The following is a 17,916-nucleotide window of genomic DNA, read 5'->3' as shown; positions in this document are numbered from 1 at the left end:
AATTACTGTATAGTTATCGATTGTCGCAGGCCGGATTGATGACATTGGCGGACCGTTGTTTGGAGACCCCTGATATAGACTATAGACTACATAATGAATTTACTTTATTGACAACTTTTATCGAAATCGATTCAGAAATTTAGTTAACTATACTAGCTGCTAGTTTGTAATACTTTCTAAGGTTTCAAGGATTTGAATAAAACATTTAAAACAGTTTTAGGTTTAATTTATTTAACTAGTTTCAGGTTTATTCTCATACAATAATATATAAGTGTTTCACAGTTACAATTAGGGTTGCCAGATACGGGCTGGATAAAAAGTTATTATTAAGTCTCCAAACGAATAAAAGAAATCAGCACCTCTTTTAAATAAAAATCAACTTAAGGTACATATTCGAATATAATAACTTAACTTAAAATACAAATTAAAACGTTGGTAAAAAAAATTACGTAAAGCATTATCTAACATAAAAAAAAACTGAACTCAAAACAAAAATCTGGCAGTTACAATTCTCGTCTGCACTTAAGTGCAGCAAAATCATTAATTAGATCTTCGCAATCCAATTTCCTTAAAAAATCTGCTTCTACGTTAAGCAAAGCAAGATTTTTCAGCCTTTGCTCCGCCATTGTTGTGCGTAAATAATTTTTTACACGTCGTAAACAAGAAAATGATCGTCTCCAGAACAGTTACTGGCGGGAGTACACACACACATTCGAAGAGCAATATCCACGTTTGGATAAATGGTTTGAAGATCTTCAGTTCGTAACCATTTTAACAAACTGACAGCATTGTTTCGATCCTTATTTTTCACACTGCAGTGGGCACAAAAATGGAGACATTCTTCCGAAAAATGGGCTTCTAAATCACTAGAATAAATCATTTGCAATGATTTTGCCCTTTCTTCGACTTCAGACGGGCTTAGTTTTGTCAATTGAGTAATAAAATTAAATTTATTATAAAGTGATTTGTAAGCACCCAGTCGTTTTTTTAGTTCTGCTGATAACGAATCGATTATTACTAAAAAAAAGTAGCGATTCTGAAATTTTCGCGGCCGTTTTTTTGTTGCATCTCTTCACCTGTATTATTCTCGCCAGGAAGTAGCTTAGGCTTTCGATTGCGTCGAAAATCTCTTTCATATTCCTGTAAAAATGACAGTTTTTTGGCTTGGTTTTCGAAATCATCGAAATTATCTCGCATTTCGCCAATAAAATGTATAAGTACCTCATACAGTTCTATGACAATGGTGATGTCAATTTCCACACTCTGAAGTTTTTTACTTGTGGCGTTAATACGATTCAGTAAAAATCCCCAAAACACAGTCATGATGGCCGTTTCAAAGCGTTCCAGTTTTAAACGATTACCTCTTGCTTCACATATAACGGCTTTCTTCTATTCTTAGGTGTGGCGAGGGCGGCTGCGGGGCGTGGGGGCACGCTGTGTGCTGTGTGTGAACACGCTCTTGCATATCGCTATTTCGTACGTAGAATATTTAGGTACTTAGGAAGTAATTTCTTGTTATCATCTGTGACTTTTTTGTCACGATTGGCCGCCCCTAATATCTGGCCGCCCTAGGCCCGGGCCTACATAGGCCTAAGGGCAAATCCGCCTCTGTAGATTGATAACTTAGAGCTTTTGTAGGGAGAAATTTCTCCACTATTATTTAACCGATGGCGTTATTACAGCTTTTGAGTTTCATAGACAAGGTAGCCGAAACAATAAAAAAAAGGCGCGGCCATAGCCAATAATATCTTCCCTAGGTAGGCACATAGGGAAGATGATATTGTGCCATTCATCAGCCTAAAAAATAAATGTTAACAGATTCTCTCAGGACGACAAGGCTCCAACTTACAAAGTGCGGTCCTGCGAAAATGAGCTCTAAGGTATCATTCCTTACAGCACATTTTCTCAGGACGGCGCTTTGTAAGTTGAAAATCTGTCGTCCCGAGCGTCGCAAAGATAGCTTAAAATTACTTGAAATTTGAATTCCTTTACTTTAAAAGGAAAAACATTTTCAAACAATGATTGTGCTTTTTTACGACAGTATTGAATGTTAATGTTATTGTGAACTAGCTGAAGTCTGCGGCGTAATATAATAGCTTCTTCCGGTATGACGTATGTATGTACTACGACTGTGTCCGAAGTTCGCCTGATTTAAAAAAGGCCAAAACAAATCTGCCGGAAGGATCAGCTCCCTGCAATGACACGATAACATTTTTTTTCTGGAATCAACAATACATATACTATTTTTTAAACATTGGTTTTATAATACATATCAGTATATTACATATATTTATTTTATAATTACCTTACGAGTAAATTATTTTCCTGTTTTCAGTCTTACTGGTTTTGCAACAAACATGAATAATTACATGCATATACGAATGTACAATGTACATACATACTTTACACTTGAAACTTTGCTTTATTTACAATATTACTTTATTTAGATTTTATGTTAATCTTAGTATTATCTTTTGATTTTTTTTATTTTGTTATGCTATTATCCATGTATTATGTTACACTTACATACATAAACTGTCAATTTACTATGTAAAAGCCCGATAGGATGTTAATGAATAATTATAAATAAATATATAATAAATAAATTAAAAAATAATTTATAAATATAAATTACTCATTTAAAATTTCATATCAAATTTAGACATATTAGATCTATCAAAAAAATTATCTATAAAAATTCAAAAATCGGTCATTTTAAATACATGTAGGATAACGAAAGATTTTTTAAATGTTTATGTTGAGGGATCAGTAGGATTTATAGGCTCTGTTAGGAGTTCTACCGAGCCGAACCCTCTGATATGAAAATATCTGGAGTCGGTGAATTATTTTCCCAATTGATCTCTGGTGAGTTGACGTGTTGTTCTTGTATTTTTTTGTATTTATTTTGTTAATATAATGCACTTGCATAATGTTGATTGACTAGAATCTAGATGATCATTTGTGGAAAAGTGTGTGGAAGGGTTTAGTTTTTCCTATGGGGAAGATTTAACCCGGACATAAAATCGGAAATTCAAAAAAAAAAATCGTAAAATACTTTTATGAAATATTTATCAATAAGTTTCAAAACATTTTTACAACCCTTACTTACAGATAGTGTTTGAAATTTAACACAACTGTCAAACAACATTAAGGCGATGCACTTCGTAGTAATGCAAAATCATGTGTTTTTGGTTTGAAAATTTGGTCGCCTAGAAATGTTTCAGATGCTTTAATTAAATACTGCGAGTAGAATACATCTTGGCCTTTGAAATAATCGAGTATTTTTTAGATAAGCCTTTTAATAAGCCTAGAAAAAAATAATGTATAAGGCCTATGAAAACTGCTTAAAGTTCAAAATCTCCTACTTACGAACCCATTTTCGGTTATGATTTTATTGTATAATGTGGCAAATTAAGTTATTTATAAAATGATCGAAAAAAAATTAAATATTTATGCCTGGATATCCACAAAATAAAATAAAAGGCATTTTTGGCCGTGTTTTTTTCTTACATAAATCAAAACAGGCGGATGGTGTTAAGCGCGAATTTAAACCTTATCGCCATCTACGTAAGGGGTGTTATTGACAGCGGCTAGATTTAAAATATTACACAAAGTAGTGCATCGCCTTAACCTTACATTAATGGTTGTTTATCAGTAAAATTATGTTGTGAGAAGTAAGAAGGCCCTTTATATTATCGATGACCTGGCGCACATTGAAAATTTAATTTAGAAGAATACTCAGGGTTATAATTTACAATATTACAGGTTGATTATAAGATGATGTAAAGCAACAAAATTAATGTGAATCTCCAGCTGAAATTTTGTCCATTCTGGGTTAAATGAGTCTTAATTAATTTCCAACAAAACATCTATTTACAAAGTTGAAAAATGTTTATTTAATTTTTAAAAAAATATGGTAGAAAGTCAAATATTCATGGGTTACGAATAACCTGACAATATTTGAAAATCTCCTACTACCACCACAGTAAGCGGAAAATGTTGCTTGTGTTGTGATGAAGGACTTAGCCAGACGAGGAATTTAACGCTCTACACCACCCAAACGCAATGTCAACTCAGCCACCGACCGTGGTTTATTTTTGTGATTGTCTTTTGTTAAAACTGCGCATGTGTGCGTTAGGACATTGATATTAGAAATAAAAGTATAGATGTTCTAAATGCATCAAGAAAGTGCAAAGTGCAAAGTCTTAAAAAAAATAAGTATCAGGTTCATAAACTACTAGTGCAAAATATTCTACTTTCGAACCCTTTTATGATTTTATTGTAAAAAGTGGCAAATTAAGGTATTTAGAAAGTGATCGAAAAATATTTTAATATTTATGGCTGAACTTCACAAAATAAAATAAAACCCGCTTTTTGGCGATGTTTTTTTTTGCATAAATCAAATCAGGCGAATTTCACCCTTATCGCCATTTCCATTAGGAATGTTATTGTTAGTGGTCCGATTTTGAATGTTACACGACTTGGCAAGGCCAAACGTGACACAAGCAGTAAGTAGGTACTAACAATATTTTCTGTTATCGGTTTTCGTGACGAATCAATAAAATATTCAGAAACGTTATGTTTGTTTATTTATTTGCTTTTTATTACCAGCATTTTCGAAAACATGGATAGCATAATTTTTTTATTAATCTACAAACATTACAAAAATTTGTACGTAGTACTAGGAAAGTAATCAACATTTCTTTTATCTTGGTTGTAGGTAGGTGAGTACTTACTATAGTATAGTATATTTTAAATTATACCCTGGACGAGTAGTCTGAAGTCAAGGTTCTTAACCTAGCCTTACACATGTAAGTCTTTCCGTAAGTAAGCGACTTCTAGCCAATGGGCTCAATGGATTTTGAAAATCAAAGGTTCTCATTGGCCAGAAGTCGCTTACTTACGAAAAAACTTACAAGTGTAAAGCTAGCCTTAGAAAACATGTATATACCGCATTCTGAAGCGTTGCTAGCTAGGACATGTTGATCCGACGGTGGTAGCCATTTTTTATTCGACTAAAACAAAGAGTTAGGAACTCTTATTTAGTCAATGATTTTAGAGCATGGCTATTTGCGCAATAAATAGACGCAGATCGATTTCAAAATTTGTGAAAAATGGCGTCCATGGATCAATTTATATTCGAGTAGGTAATTCCACAACGGTCCCTACTTAATAATAATAAATCCACTTGTAGGTGGTTTCATAGTGCCGGTATCTTTTATCATAACTAGCTGCACGACGCCACACGTTGCTATGGCTCAGTCTGTCTGTGCAGATAGATAAAATATAGCGCGTGTTGATTTACGTCCAACAGATGATACTGTTTAAAAAAAACATGTTTTTCCATCAGATTGGCGATGTTAAAAAAAATATTTTTACCTGTTACAAGTGACAGGTATAAATATATATATATAAAAAACATACGTATTTGAACGCAACATTGTGTCAAAATTTCATAGCAATCGGTTAAGGCGATGCCATACGTAGTAATGCAAAATCATGTGTTTTTGGTTTGAAAATTTGGTCGCCTAGAAATGTTTCAGATGCTTTAATTAAATACTGCGAGTAGAATACATTTTGGCCTTTGAAATAATCGAGTATTTTTTATATAATTCTTTTTATAAGCCCAGAAAAAAGTATTGTATAAGGCCTATGAAAACTGCTTTAAAGTTCAAAATCTCCTACTTAAGAACTCATTTTCGGTTATGATTTTACTGTATAATGTGGCAAATTAAGTTATTTACAAAATGATCGAAAAACATTTAAATATTTGTACCTGAACATCCACAAAATAAAATAAAAGGCACTTTTTGGCCATCTTTTTTTCTTGCATAAATCAAAACAGGTGGATGGTGTGAAGAGGGAATTTAAACCTCATCGCCATCTACGTGAGGTGTGTTAGATAGTTTATATGTTGTTGATAGCGGCTCGATTCAAAATATTACACGACGTAGTGCATCGCCTTAAGAACTTTCGGAGATTTAAGATTTTGAGCAAACGAACAATAAATTGTTTATTTATATAGATAGATAGATAGATAATGAATGACATCTCGTTTCCATGTAGAAATAACTAAACAAAATCCTTGTGAGGGCCCGTTCCCACTTCCGTTTTCAAATCGGGGGCGGGTCCCGTTTTAAAATCGGATGCCCTAGTGGCTGTAGTGGATGTATGGAGCTGTTCACACTTGTCCGACACGATTTGAAAACGGATCCGACATTTTTTGTCGGATGGCTCGCCTACGCAGCGCGTCCGTTTTCAAATCGTGTCGGCACACGCTCGCTCATAGTGTTGTATGGAGCTGTTCACACTTGTCGTCCAGTCGTTCCGGCAGAGTCCCCGCCAAACCCCGACCCCTCCCCGCCCGCTCCCTGTCGCAAGGAAGCAGGCACGCTGCGTGCTTGTATTTGGTTATTTACTAAATTATATTTACTAAAATATTAAATCAAAACTACAATAATGGATAAGGAAATAAATCCCGAAAATTTAATACCACTGGTCGAAGAAAGAGTATGGTAATATTTTATATTTAACTAAATAAAAACAAAACACTTGGTGTACACAACTTTTGTACATCAAAATTTTTATTTTATTTTATTTAAGTTTACTTTTTTTTAAATTTTAAAGCTTTAATGAGATGCACGGAAGAGCGTATTAGTTAAATAAACACATAATAAAAAATATTTGAGTGTTTATTGTTTTCTTAAAATATCGATAGCCTTTCTTCAGGACAAATGCACTTTCTCAATTTTGTATTTTGATATGTTAAGCTCTCTGAAACTCATTCCAGTAGATGGTTAAAGGAAGTGATAGACATTCTCTTAAGCCATTAAGCGCCCTTGAGGTGATTTTTCATGGTGAAAACGGCGCTATATAAATAATCCATTCATTATTATTCTAAAATAATTAAAGAACTTTAGTTCATCACTTCTTAACTCACCAATTAACACTTGGAAAATTCCTACAGAAAATCATTCGGCTATGATTGGGTGTACTCAAAATTTTCTTTTCACTTTTTTCCTTCTATTTAATAAGTACCACATGTCAACAAGAACTTCATCGTCGTCCATTGCGCACCATTACTGAATAATGAGCAAATAACATGTTTTTGTTGAATCGACAATTATTTTTTTTCGTAGAGTATGGTCCGTTTTTAAAACGGATCCGTTTTTAAAACGGTAGTGTGAACAGGGCCATTGGCCGTCCGTTTTTAAAACGGGACCCGCCTCCGATTTGAAAACGGAAGTGGGAACGGGCCCTGAGATTGTTGTGTAATAATGGGTACGAACTGTAGAGACGCACGTAGGTAGATCGTACCACCCGCCAAGTTATTTGTGTTTAGCAAGCACCTAGAAAAAGAAAAAAATCGTAAATATGTCAAATGATAACGTAAATAAGTTTGTGTGCCTAGGTATTATAGAGTACGTGTACCTACAGGTCATTTTTTTAACGGTGTTTTCAATGGAATATACCTTTATAAATTAAAAAAATCTAATTATTATAAAGCATGACTGAAAATAACTGCTCTCTGTGAGATATACTAGTCCCAGCGAGAGCTCGTACTTGCTTAAGTCATCGACGATCGTCCTCTTCTTTCACGGCTTGTACGAAAACGAAAGAGACATAAGATACTAGAAAAATGGCGTCACTTAAGACCTCTTGCTGGGATTAGTACAGCCCACAGACATATGAATATTAATAGACGAGAAGTTAAAGGCGAGGGGTTAAACCAAAAGTTGCGGGACGCAGAGAGGAAAGCTGACTGTGATTTGTCAGTAAATCAATCTGACAGTAAATAGGCATCTCGCATTATAATATCACCATTTAGTTCTTAAAAGTAAAATCTGCTTTTGAATGAATAGACATTTTTACATGGGAGCGCAAATTATTCGCCACGTTATGAACATTGCTAACGGCCGTTGTTCCCAATCCTAGTAATCAAATTCTAAGCGAATCACCACTGCACTACGTAATTCCAACACACAATAATTGCTTAAGCAAGCCGCTCAGTCTAAGCCAGCCGGACAGCTGGATTAGCTATTTAAGCAATATGTAAGGAAAAAGCTAGTAACAAAAAGTGTCGACAGAGTGAAAAAATACCGCGAATCAATGATCAAATGTCACTCTGACAATCGACAGTCGCGCTCCTTTCAGTTTTTTGTGTTGCATTTGTCATTATCGTTTTAAAATGGATAGAGAAGTTTTAGACATTTTAGATATACTAGATATTGCGGAATGGGCCGAAGTAATTGATGAAAGCATCGAGTTATACAGGCGGCGACAGGGTGTGGATATCAATTACATCGAACTATTTATTTATTTATTAATTTACGGACAATATGTCCATTAAAACCATAATATTGACACGAATAAGAAAACATAAATGACAGTGAATGGAGAGTACATGTATGTGAAGGGCAAAGACAATGAAAATAGAAAAAGTACATATAGAAAATAACTACAAATGAATTAAATGACAAAGAATTTTTTGACCGTTTTCGTATGACGAAAACGTGTTTTTTGTATATTTTGAACCTAATTGAGGAGAATTTAACTTATGCAAGCGAAAGGTAAGTTTTTATTTACGCAAGTGTCATTTTTGCGATGAATGTGCGAAATATTTTGCCCTTACCTCATGTCAGATCTGAAAACCTTTCTATTCTATCAATTTAATGTTATTCTTCGCACGCTTTGCTTTGATCTCCATTTTAAGGTTTGTTTTGCTGTCGCACGGAGAAAAAACTTACATCGATCTGCCAAATCAAATGGGAAGTCCCGATTGTGGCATCACGTTCAAGTTGTCACTTTATTTTTAATATATTATATACGTTAGTTTAAAAAATATGAAATACCAGTTTATGAATAACGGTATTTAAAAGAAGTAATGTGTATTGATAAGAGCTACAATAATTAACTCTTTAATATTAATTTAACATAGAAAGTTTTTAACTTGATGTCATTTTATTGTCTATGGTAATGTGCGGTAGTGTGTAGGGCTACTTAAGATTTTAAAAGATAAAATGATTGGGAACAACGCAAATCGAACGTTCCCTACAAAATGCTTAAAAATCGCTTGGCTGAGCAAAAACAAAGATTTGAACTTAGATAACGATTAAAAAGTTGGGAACAGCGGCCGCGTGCCGAGCTCGGCACTCTAGCTACGAATTACACGAAAAGACATTTTCTCGCGTCTATACGCAGCATAAGAAAAAATCCTATCTTGATTGTCTTGCAATATTTTACAGCTTGAAGCGACTATATTATAACTACTTCTTTTTCGCATTGAAAGTTCTCACATAATCAATGGCGTAGGTACATAAGAAGAAAAAAATGTCTTGATAACGTGGCACAACTAAAATTATGATAATAAACTGAACAAACCTGTTGATAAACGAATATTGTAAAGACCGTGGTATAGACACACCTTTAACAAAGAAGAATCTCGTCATTGGAAAAGACATTATAACATTAGCATTAATCACCATTCGTTACAAATGAATTGTTTACAAAATAGGAAAAAAATATAATCTTGCGCGATAGTTATATCTCATTATTTTGTTACTTGGTGTGTAACATGTTTACAGGTAATAGCACACATTATTGATAATACTGCACCTACTAAGATATTTACAAATATTTGTTTCGAGGTGCACTTTGCTCAATGGATGTGGATAAATAATAATATTGTTATCTAAATAGCTACCTACCTTTTAGGAAGGTACCCGTTTTCTACGAAGCATTTTGTATAAACAATTTCTATTTTTACATATCAGTATTTACGTTTGATAACAAAAACTTAAAAAACTTTTACCAGGTAGCTAGGTACCTATAATTATTGTCGGTATGTACATCGTAAAAAATTGTGTGTTTAACTACACAAAAGAAAAAGGTGTGTTGAAATATATTTATTACATATTTCAACACATCTTTAACGACAACAAAAACGTGTCGTATGAAAATTATGAAAACTATACCTACTTACGTGATTCTTCAGTTCGTGTCAACCATTGGTCGATGGTATCAACAGATCATCACAATGTGAGTGGTTTATTTATGATCACAATCATACAACTTCGCGTTTATGTCTTTGTAGATTGAGTAGGCAGGGCAAATAATACATAAAAATATCAATACCAACGCCGCACACCATAGAAATTCCATCTAGAATCTAGTGAGTGTTCAAAATAAAAAAACCTTCACATTTCTCGGATCATCTTTTAATGTTTAGCCGTGTGGACAAATGCATCGGGATCGGGTGAACGAACATCATTGATATAATATTCACTGTAGCATGATTGTAGCAATGATATTGCACAAGCAACATTTTCCTCTTGTAATTGGTAGTAATAATAATAATAATATTTGGCTAATTTATGTAGCGGCGCCGTTTTCGTAAAAAATCACCCTAAGGGCGCTATTTAAATATATTAGGGTGTTTTTATAATTAATTTTAGAACACGGATGCAAAATGAAATTTATCGTAGCCTTAGGAATTCGAATATTTTCAGGTTATTCGCATGTAGGAAAGATTCTTCTTTCCTACATTGATCATTCGTAACTCCGCTTGTCTTTCTATCATTCAAAACAAAATTCGTCTAAGATGTTTGCAAAATAATTTCTTGAATATTTCAATTTCGCGCTTTCATAGCAAATGTGACAAATAGGAGTGACAGCAACGTAACGAATGCGCAGCGCAGTAGAAAACAGATTACAATACATGAAGCTCTTCACGAAACCCATAATTACCCATTTCATTGGCAGCCGACGTAGTTGAGAACTATTTAAAAAAAATCTAGGCATGTTATTTTTCTTGTAAAGTTCGTTAATTTTAATTCTTATCGTCAGATGGCAGTGCTTACAAGTGTCAACATCCCAAATAGATGGGAATGCGAATCAAGAGACTAGCTTGCTTACGTGACAGCACAAAAATTCACAATAAAACGATCGCCGGCGTGTGTTAGTTGTGTCAAACGTTTGATCGAGCTGCAATCGTGTTTACCTTTGTAAAGTTCTCTTTTTATATGTGATATTCTTCAATTAGTCTTGAGAAAATTAGTGAAAATTGACAACACATGCGAGACGGTTTAATTCATTAAGTAATCGGGGTGCACTGTGTCAAAATGTTCGCGTCGCAGAGATTTATTTCCCAAGGCGTCAAGACAACATGGGTCGAGCTAAGAAGGCAAATAAGCAAGACTGTGGCCGTTTCCAACTCGGACTCCATGGCCCCCCGGTTAGACCCGGCCAAGGTAGCCACCCAGCAGAACACTGAAGAAGCCCAGGGATCCAAGAAGCCATTCATTTTCAGGAATGAGCACAGGTCAGTGATGGTTTAATTTATTCGTTAGATGTTTGGAAAGTTTTCGACCGCCGTTAGTCGAAGATGAGCTTTGAGCATGTATTGTGTGCAGTTACGGCTATAATATTACATGAGTGGAATCGTGGAATGTATTGCCTCCGGACAAATAAGGCATGCACCTGACAACACCGGCTAAACAAAATGATATTTACAACAAACAAATCGAGATCGGCCGCTCGGCGCTTGGAGTTAAGGAACGTAAACAAACCGCGGCACAAGGTCAAATAATATTTAAATTGAACAATATACGACTCGAATAAACAAACGGTTCGTAATTCGCCTTAAAAAAAATTCTTATCAGAATCCAAAATAGAAGCCGAGAACCATTGTTCATTTGTGTGATATTTTCTCTATTTTATTGAAAACAATATGTTTTCAAATTATCTATTGTTTGATTTATATATTCAGGAAAGCAACATATTAAAATTTAAAAGCACTGTTTAAATTAATATTCGTAAAAACCCATGTAAACGTAGAAACCCGTAGAATCCCGTCGTAAAAATCGTAGAAACCCATGTAAACGTGAATCCTTATCCATATTGTAATCAAACTAGTTAAAAAAAGGTATACTTCTATTTGACCTCAGAGGTCAAGTTGAAGTATACCAGATTAGTTGTGCTGTTTTGCCCCAAAGATCTGATTTACTCTTACGTACTTGTAACGAACGGTACATTTACATTTGCGAACCGAGCCACAAATTACGGGAAAGGTTAAAGCGAAGCTTAATACCAAATCACTATTTTGATTAATCTTTATAACGAATTGGTGTACATTATAAATACCAAAAAATATTCTTTAGATAAATTGAAGGTTTTCCTATTGTTCCGCTTGAGTAGAATAAAAAAATATTTTTATAAAAATACTCAATAAAAAAATATACTTAAATGTAAACTAATTTTTTTCTTTCAATGGAAATGTATGAACGCGTAAAGGAAACAACTTAAAAAATACAGTATCATAGCTAAGATTAACTTTTTTGCTTTCTTATAAAATTATTTACAAAATAAATAAAAACCAGTTTTGTGCTTGAAATCGAACGTTTCTAGACTATGTTTATCAAGAGATTTTAATGCCTGTTACCTACAATATAAGGTATACCAAGAATATACACATTTTTGGCTTGTAGCTTCCTCTTAAAAAAAGCAACTGCAAGCGGCGTTCCCTTTCCCATAAGCAGAGGTTCAGCTCGGCGGTTCCGCTCGCGTATGCATACGTAGAATTTTACAGTTACTGATTTTCCTTGCATATTAACGATAAAGAATAATTATGACATTATTGTTTATTATTGTAACTACGACGTATAACATGTATGTACTACTATGCATATTGATATTTAGAAGTACATGTTATGGACGTAGTTATGATTACTACTACACATCAGTGGTGTAGCTATAGCATTCACATAGATGGGGTTCGATTATTCGAAATAGTTCAGAAGTGCGGCAGTTATGTAAAAAATATCGTAAATTGTTATATAAATTATGGTGACCGGATAAATCATCAAAATGATAATTCATCACATCTTTAAAAAGTTTTATAAAGTCATGGAAAGTGATGAAACAAAAACTTTTATTTTTATGTTTTTTTAAGGACGGGTTGTTTCGGAGTATTTGAAAAATTCATCAAATTTCAACGTTCATTTCTGGGATCTGTGAAAGTCCAATTCAAGTTCTGTTATTATATCATTATAGGCTAGTTGCTTGACAAAACTGAAATAAAAACAGAACCTGAAAAAATCTTTCACAGAACTTGCAAATGAACGTTGAAATTTGATGAATTGTTCAAATACTCCGAAACAACCCGTCCTAAGTGTTCTTATATTTTAATGTTGCTGTTTTCGAATTCCATTAATGCCTGTGTCAGACCACGCTATGCGCACTAAGCGTTTTTTGGGAGTGGCCTATACAGATTATAGCTTCGTGTGACACTACAACATTAAACGTTGAAGTGTCACACGAAGCTGTCCCTTCGGCAGGGGATATCAATAGGATCGCGGGATATTTCTTTGTACGGGATCTGTCGCCTGACAGCTGACGGCCGCGTGATCACGGCAGCTCCCTAATTGATATGACCCCTCCCCTGCCTAAAAATACCGCCTGGCTAGCAGATCACAAAAAATCATCTGTCTGTGATTGTATGGCGAGCGATATGGTGATTTAGCAGAAATAAGGACGTTATTAGCTATTATTATGGAAGATATTTGCAACCAGTCCTAACCTTTCACTGGCGCCTGTTTACCTGCATCGTGTATTATTTATGTTGACAATTATGTGCCTGCCATATTTATCATTCTATTTTATTATTATGCAGAAATAAGTATTATTATTTGCCTTGCCTTGGTTTGAGTTGCATAAACCATTTAATTAAAAAGAAAATATTATGTTACTGTTGTTATTGTAGTAGTTATATTATACGTAATTATTATTCTCACGTTTGGTTGGTTAAGGCGATGCACTACGTTGTGTAATATTTTAAACTGAGCCGCTATCAATAACAACCCTTACGTAGATGGCGATAAGGTTTAAATTCCCGCTTAACACCATCCGCCTGTTTTGATTTATGCAAGAAAAAAACATGGCCAAAAAGTGCCTTTTATTTTATTTTGTGGATGTTCAGGCATAAATATTTAATTTTTTTCCGATCATTTTATAAATTACTTAATTTGCCACATTATACAATAAAATCATAACCGAAAATGGGTTCGTAAGTAGGAGATTTTGAACTTTAAAGCAGTTTTCATAGGCCTATACATTATTTTTTTCTGGGCTTATAAAAAGACTTGACACTTGAACAATACTCGACTATTTCAAAGGTCAAGATGTATTCTACTCGCAGTATTTAATTAAAGCATCTGAAACATTTTCAAACCAAAAACACATGATTTTGCATTACTACGTATGGCATCGCCTTAAACCGTTGTGCGTTAACCGCACAGACGACGCGATGGTTTGTTCAATTTCGTTAGCTGCTCCTCTGGGGAGCACGAGCACCGTGCCTTCGAATTTATCAAAAGAATCATGTGTCATCGCACCAGTAGCATCGTTAAATATTAATATAGAACAAACGTGGGCAAAAATGGCTACGGTTTTTATTCGTTGCATCCTTTTCAATATATTTTAACTGTTCCAAAAGGATAAAAAGAGCTTCGTTCCTGGTATCTATGTCACAGCCAAAGTAATAAATCCGGATATTATATATACTATCCAGCCATTATTTATAATGTCTACCATAGACATATGAATATTAGTAGACCTGCCCTAAGTGATTAAAAGCGTATTATCCCCACTCCCCATACCGGTTCCATTGGAGCCGGCTGTGCTCGCGTATGGCCTCAAGTGAAATTTGAAAACGTGACGTCATCATTCTTGTGCGAACTATGGTCGAGGCATCATCGGTTCATTTTACGAAATAACACGGCAAAATGTTGACTTGTACTATGAAAACTTGTAAAAATAGATGTGAAAAAGAGAATAAACCCAATTGTCGTATTACATTCCATATATAAGCATTATTTTACTTTATTTTAAGCATATTCACATCGTATAATATAGATCAGTTTTAGAAACATATACTATCACACCGAGAAACGTCTGGACGCGAAACACAAAGCTGGTTGGTTGCTGGGAAGTAAATTATGAACATTTATAAAAGTGTCTTAACTAAATACTTAAACGAAATATTCGACTCTGAAAATAGAACCGAATTTTTTTGCCGAATTTGGACTTCGCAAATTTGTTCATAACGTTGCGAGTAATTTGCGCTCCCATGTAAAAATTTCTATTCATTCAAAAGCAGATTTTACTTTTAAGAAGTAAATGGTGATATTATAATGCGAGATGCCTATTTACTGTCAGATTGATTTATTGACGAATCACAGTCAGCCTTACTCCCTTCGTTCTTCAACAGTTGATTTTACCCCTCGCCATTATCTTCTCGTCTATTAATTCCTATGTCTGTGATGTCTACCTAATTTAGACAAAGTGATAATTGACACAGAATTAATCACATTAACTAGCCATTTTATATAATATCTTCGAAGACTTGGTTAAAGTAATAAAACAAGTAGGAATAGGTAAAGATTATAAAATTATATTTCAATTTGCCTTTAATTTGTAAGGTTGGGTTATTATAAGTTAGGTTAGGTTGGGTTGGGTTAGGATGGGTTGGGTTATTAAAGGTTAGGTTGGGTTATTATAGGTTAGGTTATTATAGTTAGGTTGTGTTTTTATAGGTTAGGTTAGGATGGGTTGGGTTATTTTAGATTAGGTTAATTTAAATTGGGTTAATTTAGGTTGGGTTCTTATCACTTATTACAGGTTATGTTGGGTTATTATAGGTTAGGTTGGGTTATTATAGGTTAGGTGAGGTTGGGTTTTTATAGGTTGGGTTGGGTTAGGATGGGTTGGGTTATTTTAGGTTAGGTTAGGTTGGGTTATGATAGGTTAGGTTAGGTTAACCGCTCAACCATGCTACAGACGAGCCAACTTGGTTTACGGTTGGGTGGTTGGATGCTTTGGCGGTACAACTTATCGCATACAACGCGTCTCCACATGGTTCAACGTTTAACTCAACCAGATTGGTACAACCGCTCAACTAAATAAAATGGTTTGTAGCGCCCATTACTTTGCGTCCATTCTTTTCCCTAAGGGATTAGATCATAAACTGACAAAATGATCTAATACACATGTTACAGTAACTCCCTTAAAAATTTTATGACATATTCTTCACTTTGTTCTATTTGAGTCGAGGAACCCTCGACATGGACCCTCCAGGCGTTCCTTCCTGTGCTACTGTAGCTCTGCCCATAGCTGGCCTATCATCTCCTCGCACAGCTTCTGGAGTTGTTTCTCCTGGAACTGTCAGGAATTCTTCCCTCTTTTATTAATTCTCTAATTCTTCCCTGCAAGTCTTCCCTCTGGAATGAGGAAAAGGGCAACAAACCAAGTGCGAGGAACGCGGGAGGCGGCGTGATCGTCTCCCTTTCTTTGATTTTTCAATAAATGAATCTGACAGTATACAGGCAACTCGCATTGTAATATCTCTATTCAGTCCTGTTTAAGAATTACTAATTGTCATTTTTACAATGGCGCGAAAATTGCTGGCTGCGCAAACAACTTGACTACAAATCCCAAATCGGGTAAACAAAAGTACAGGCTTGTTTCCAAAATTGACTATTTTCTAGAACTACTTAGTTAGCCACTTTTACAAATATGTTATAATTTACCCACCTCATTCATTGTTAGCGTCGTTACGCCAGGCGGTTCGTTTACAATGTATTGTCCTGCAAACTTTTGCCTTACTACTTTGGCGAACTTTACTTTTCTGCGCATGGTCTGGTTATTTCAATGTGCGCTCTTCGGCGGTCAATATACAACTGATGTCGTAGTTTATTCAAACCCTCCTGTTGCAAAAATGATACAGATTTCATATTAGGGCAAGTTTTATCAATTTAAATGTCTACGCACTCAACTCTTTCAATTCTGTTTTCGAGATTTTAAACATTTATTTTAAAGGCATTAATCATTTTTTTTATTCAGAATAGAACAAGACCGCTGTCCCCTTCTTGAATTCATACGCTAGTCATACAATATTTATATGTTTATCAATGGAACTGAAAATATCGCTTGTTTTGTAATTTAACCCTTTATTTATTTATTTTTTTATACGTCCATGGGCTTTTACATTGGGTACATTGAAATGTTTACAATTTGTACATAATTCTGCGTATAGATATGAGAAAAAACGCGCAAGCCGAACCACAATTACGGGAAGCTTTTCGCTTTACTTTGTTCCTTTCTTTGTTTCTTGGTTCAGCTCGGCAGTTCGGCACGCGTGTTTATACGCACCCTTAGGGTTATAAACAATGGTTGCAAATATAATTTCTTACATTACAATGGTTTACAATTATTGGATAAAATAAAATTAAAAAAAATCGTTTTATGTGCGGTATGCCGATATAATAGTGGCATGACATTTAATGGTCTTTAAGTGTGGCGTGCCAATGTTGGCCTACATAAAACGTCTCGCAAACATTGTCACAGCACGGATAACACGTGTCCCTGTCACCAAATCATTCGGCATTGAAAATTGCGTTTTTATTTAGCAAATAAAAAGGGAGGAATGCAGATCACGCCAAACTCTGGGAATTGAATAAAAATGCACTTTCTAGATGAAAAAAGTGTGTAGAAATTCATTAAAAAAATAATTAAGGCGCGGAAGAATAAATTGAGGGAGATACAGCCGATCAAAATTTAATAAATTGCACTTCGCGATCTGATATTATCACCATATTCGGACAGTCCGCCGCCATATTTTGTCACGAAAATCAAATTAAAAACTTTTAATACTTTTGAAATTTCAGTAGTGCCATCCAAAAAATAAAAAGTGTTGCCATATAATAATATCAATGCATGGAAAATTCTGAAAATTAAATATCATTTGCCAGATTGGTAGTTTATTATTTAAAATCTTGTAAATACTTAATTTATGTATATATATAACCTAACCTAACTGTGATTTTCTATAACAAAAAAATGACCCTTTAATAACGCCCACTC

General features: G+C 34.5%; 1 protein-coding gene across 1 annotated transcript in view; it reads left to right on the top strand.

Moving 5' to 3' along the window:
• Positions 1-10,923: 10,923 nt before the first annotated feature.
• Fpps (Farnesyl pyrophosphate synthase) overlaps positions 10,924-17,916 on the top strand; it is a 30,937-nt gene continuing 23,944 nt past the window's right edge. The window contains exon 1 of the mRNA XM_089638995.1: positions 10,924-11,320. Within this exon, the coding sequence (XP_089495121.1) occupies positions 11,121-11,320 (200 nt within the window). The 5' untranslated portion in view covers positions 10,924-11,120. The remainder of the gene's footprint in view (positions 11,321-17,916) is intronic.

This window comes from Hesperophylax consimilis, chromosome 13, assembly GCF_061612785.1.
Source record: "Hesperophylax consimilis isolate HC1 chromosome 13, BYU_Hcon_1.0, whole genome shotgun sequence".
Lineage (NCBI taxonomy): Eukaryota > Metazoa > Arthropoda > Insecta > Trichoptera > Limnephilidae > Hesperophylax > Hesperophylax consimilis.
This window is presented reverse-complemented; position numbering and strand designations above follow the sequence as displayed.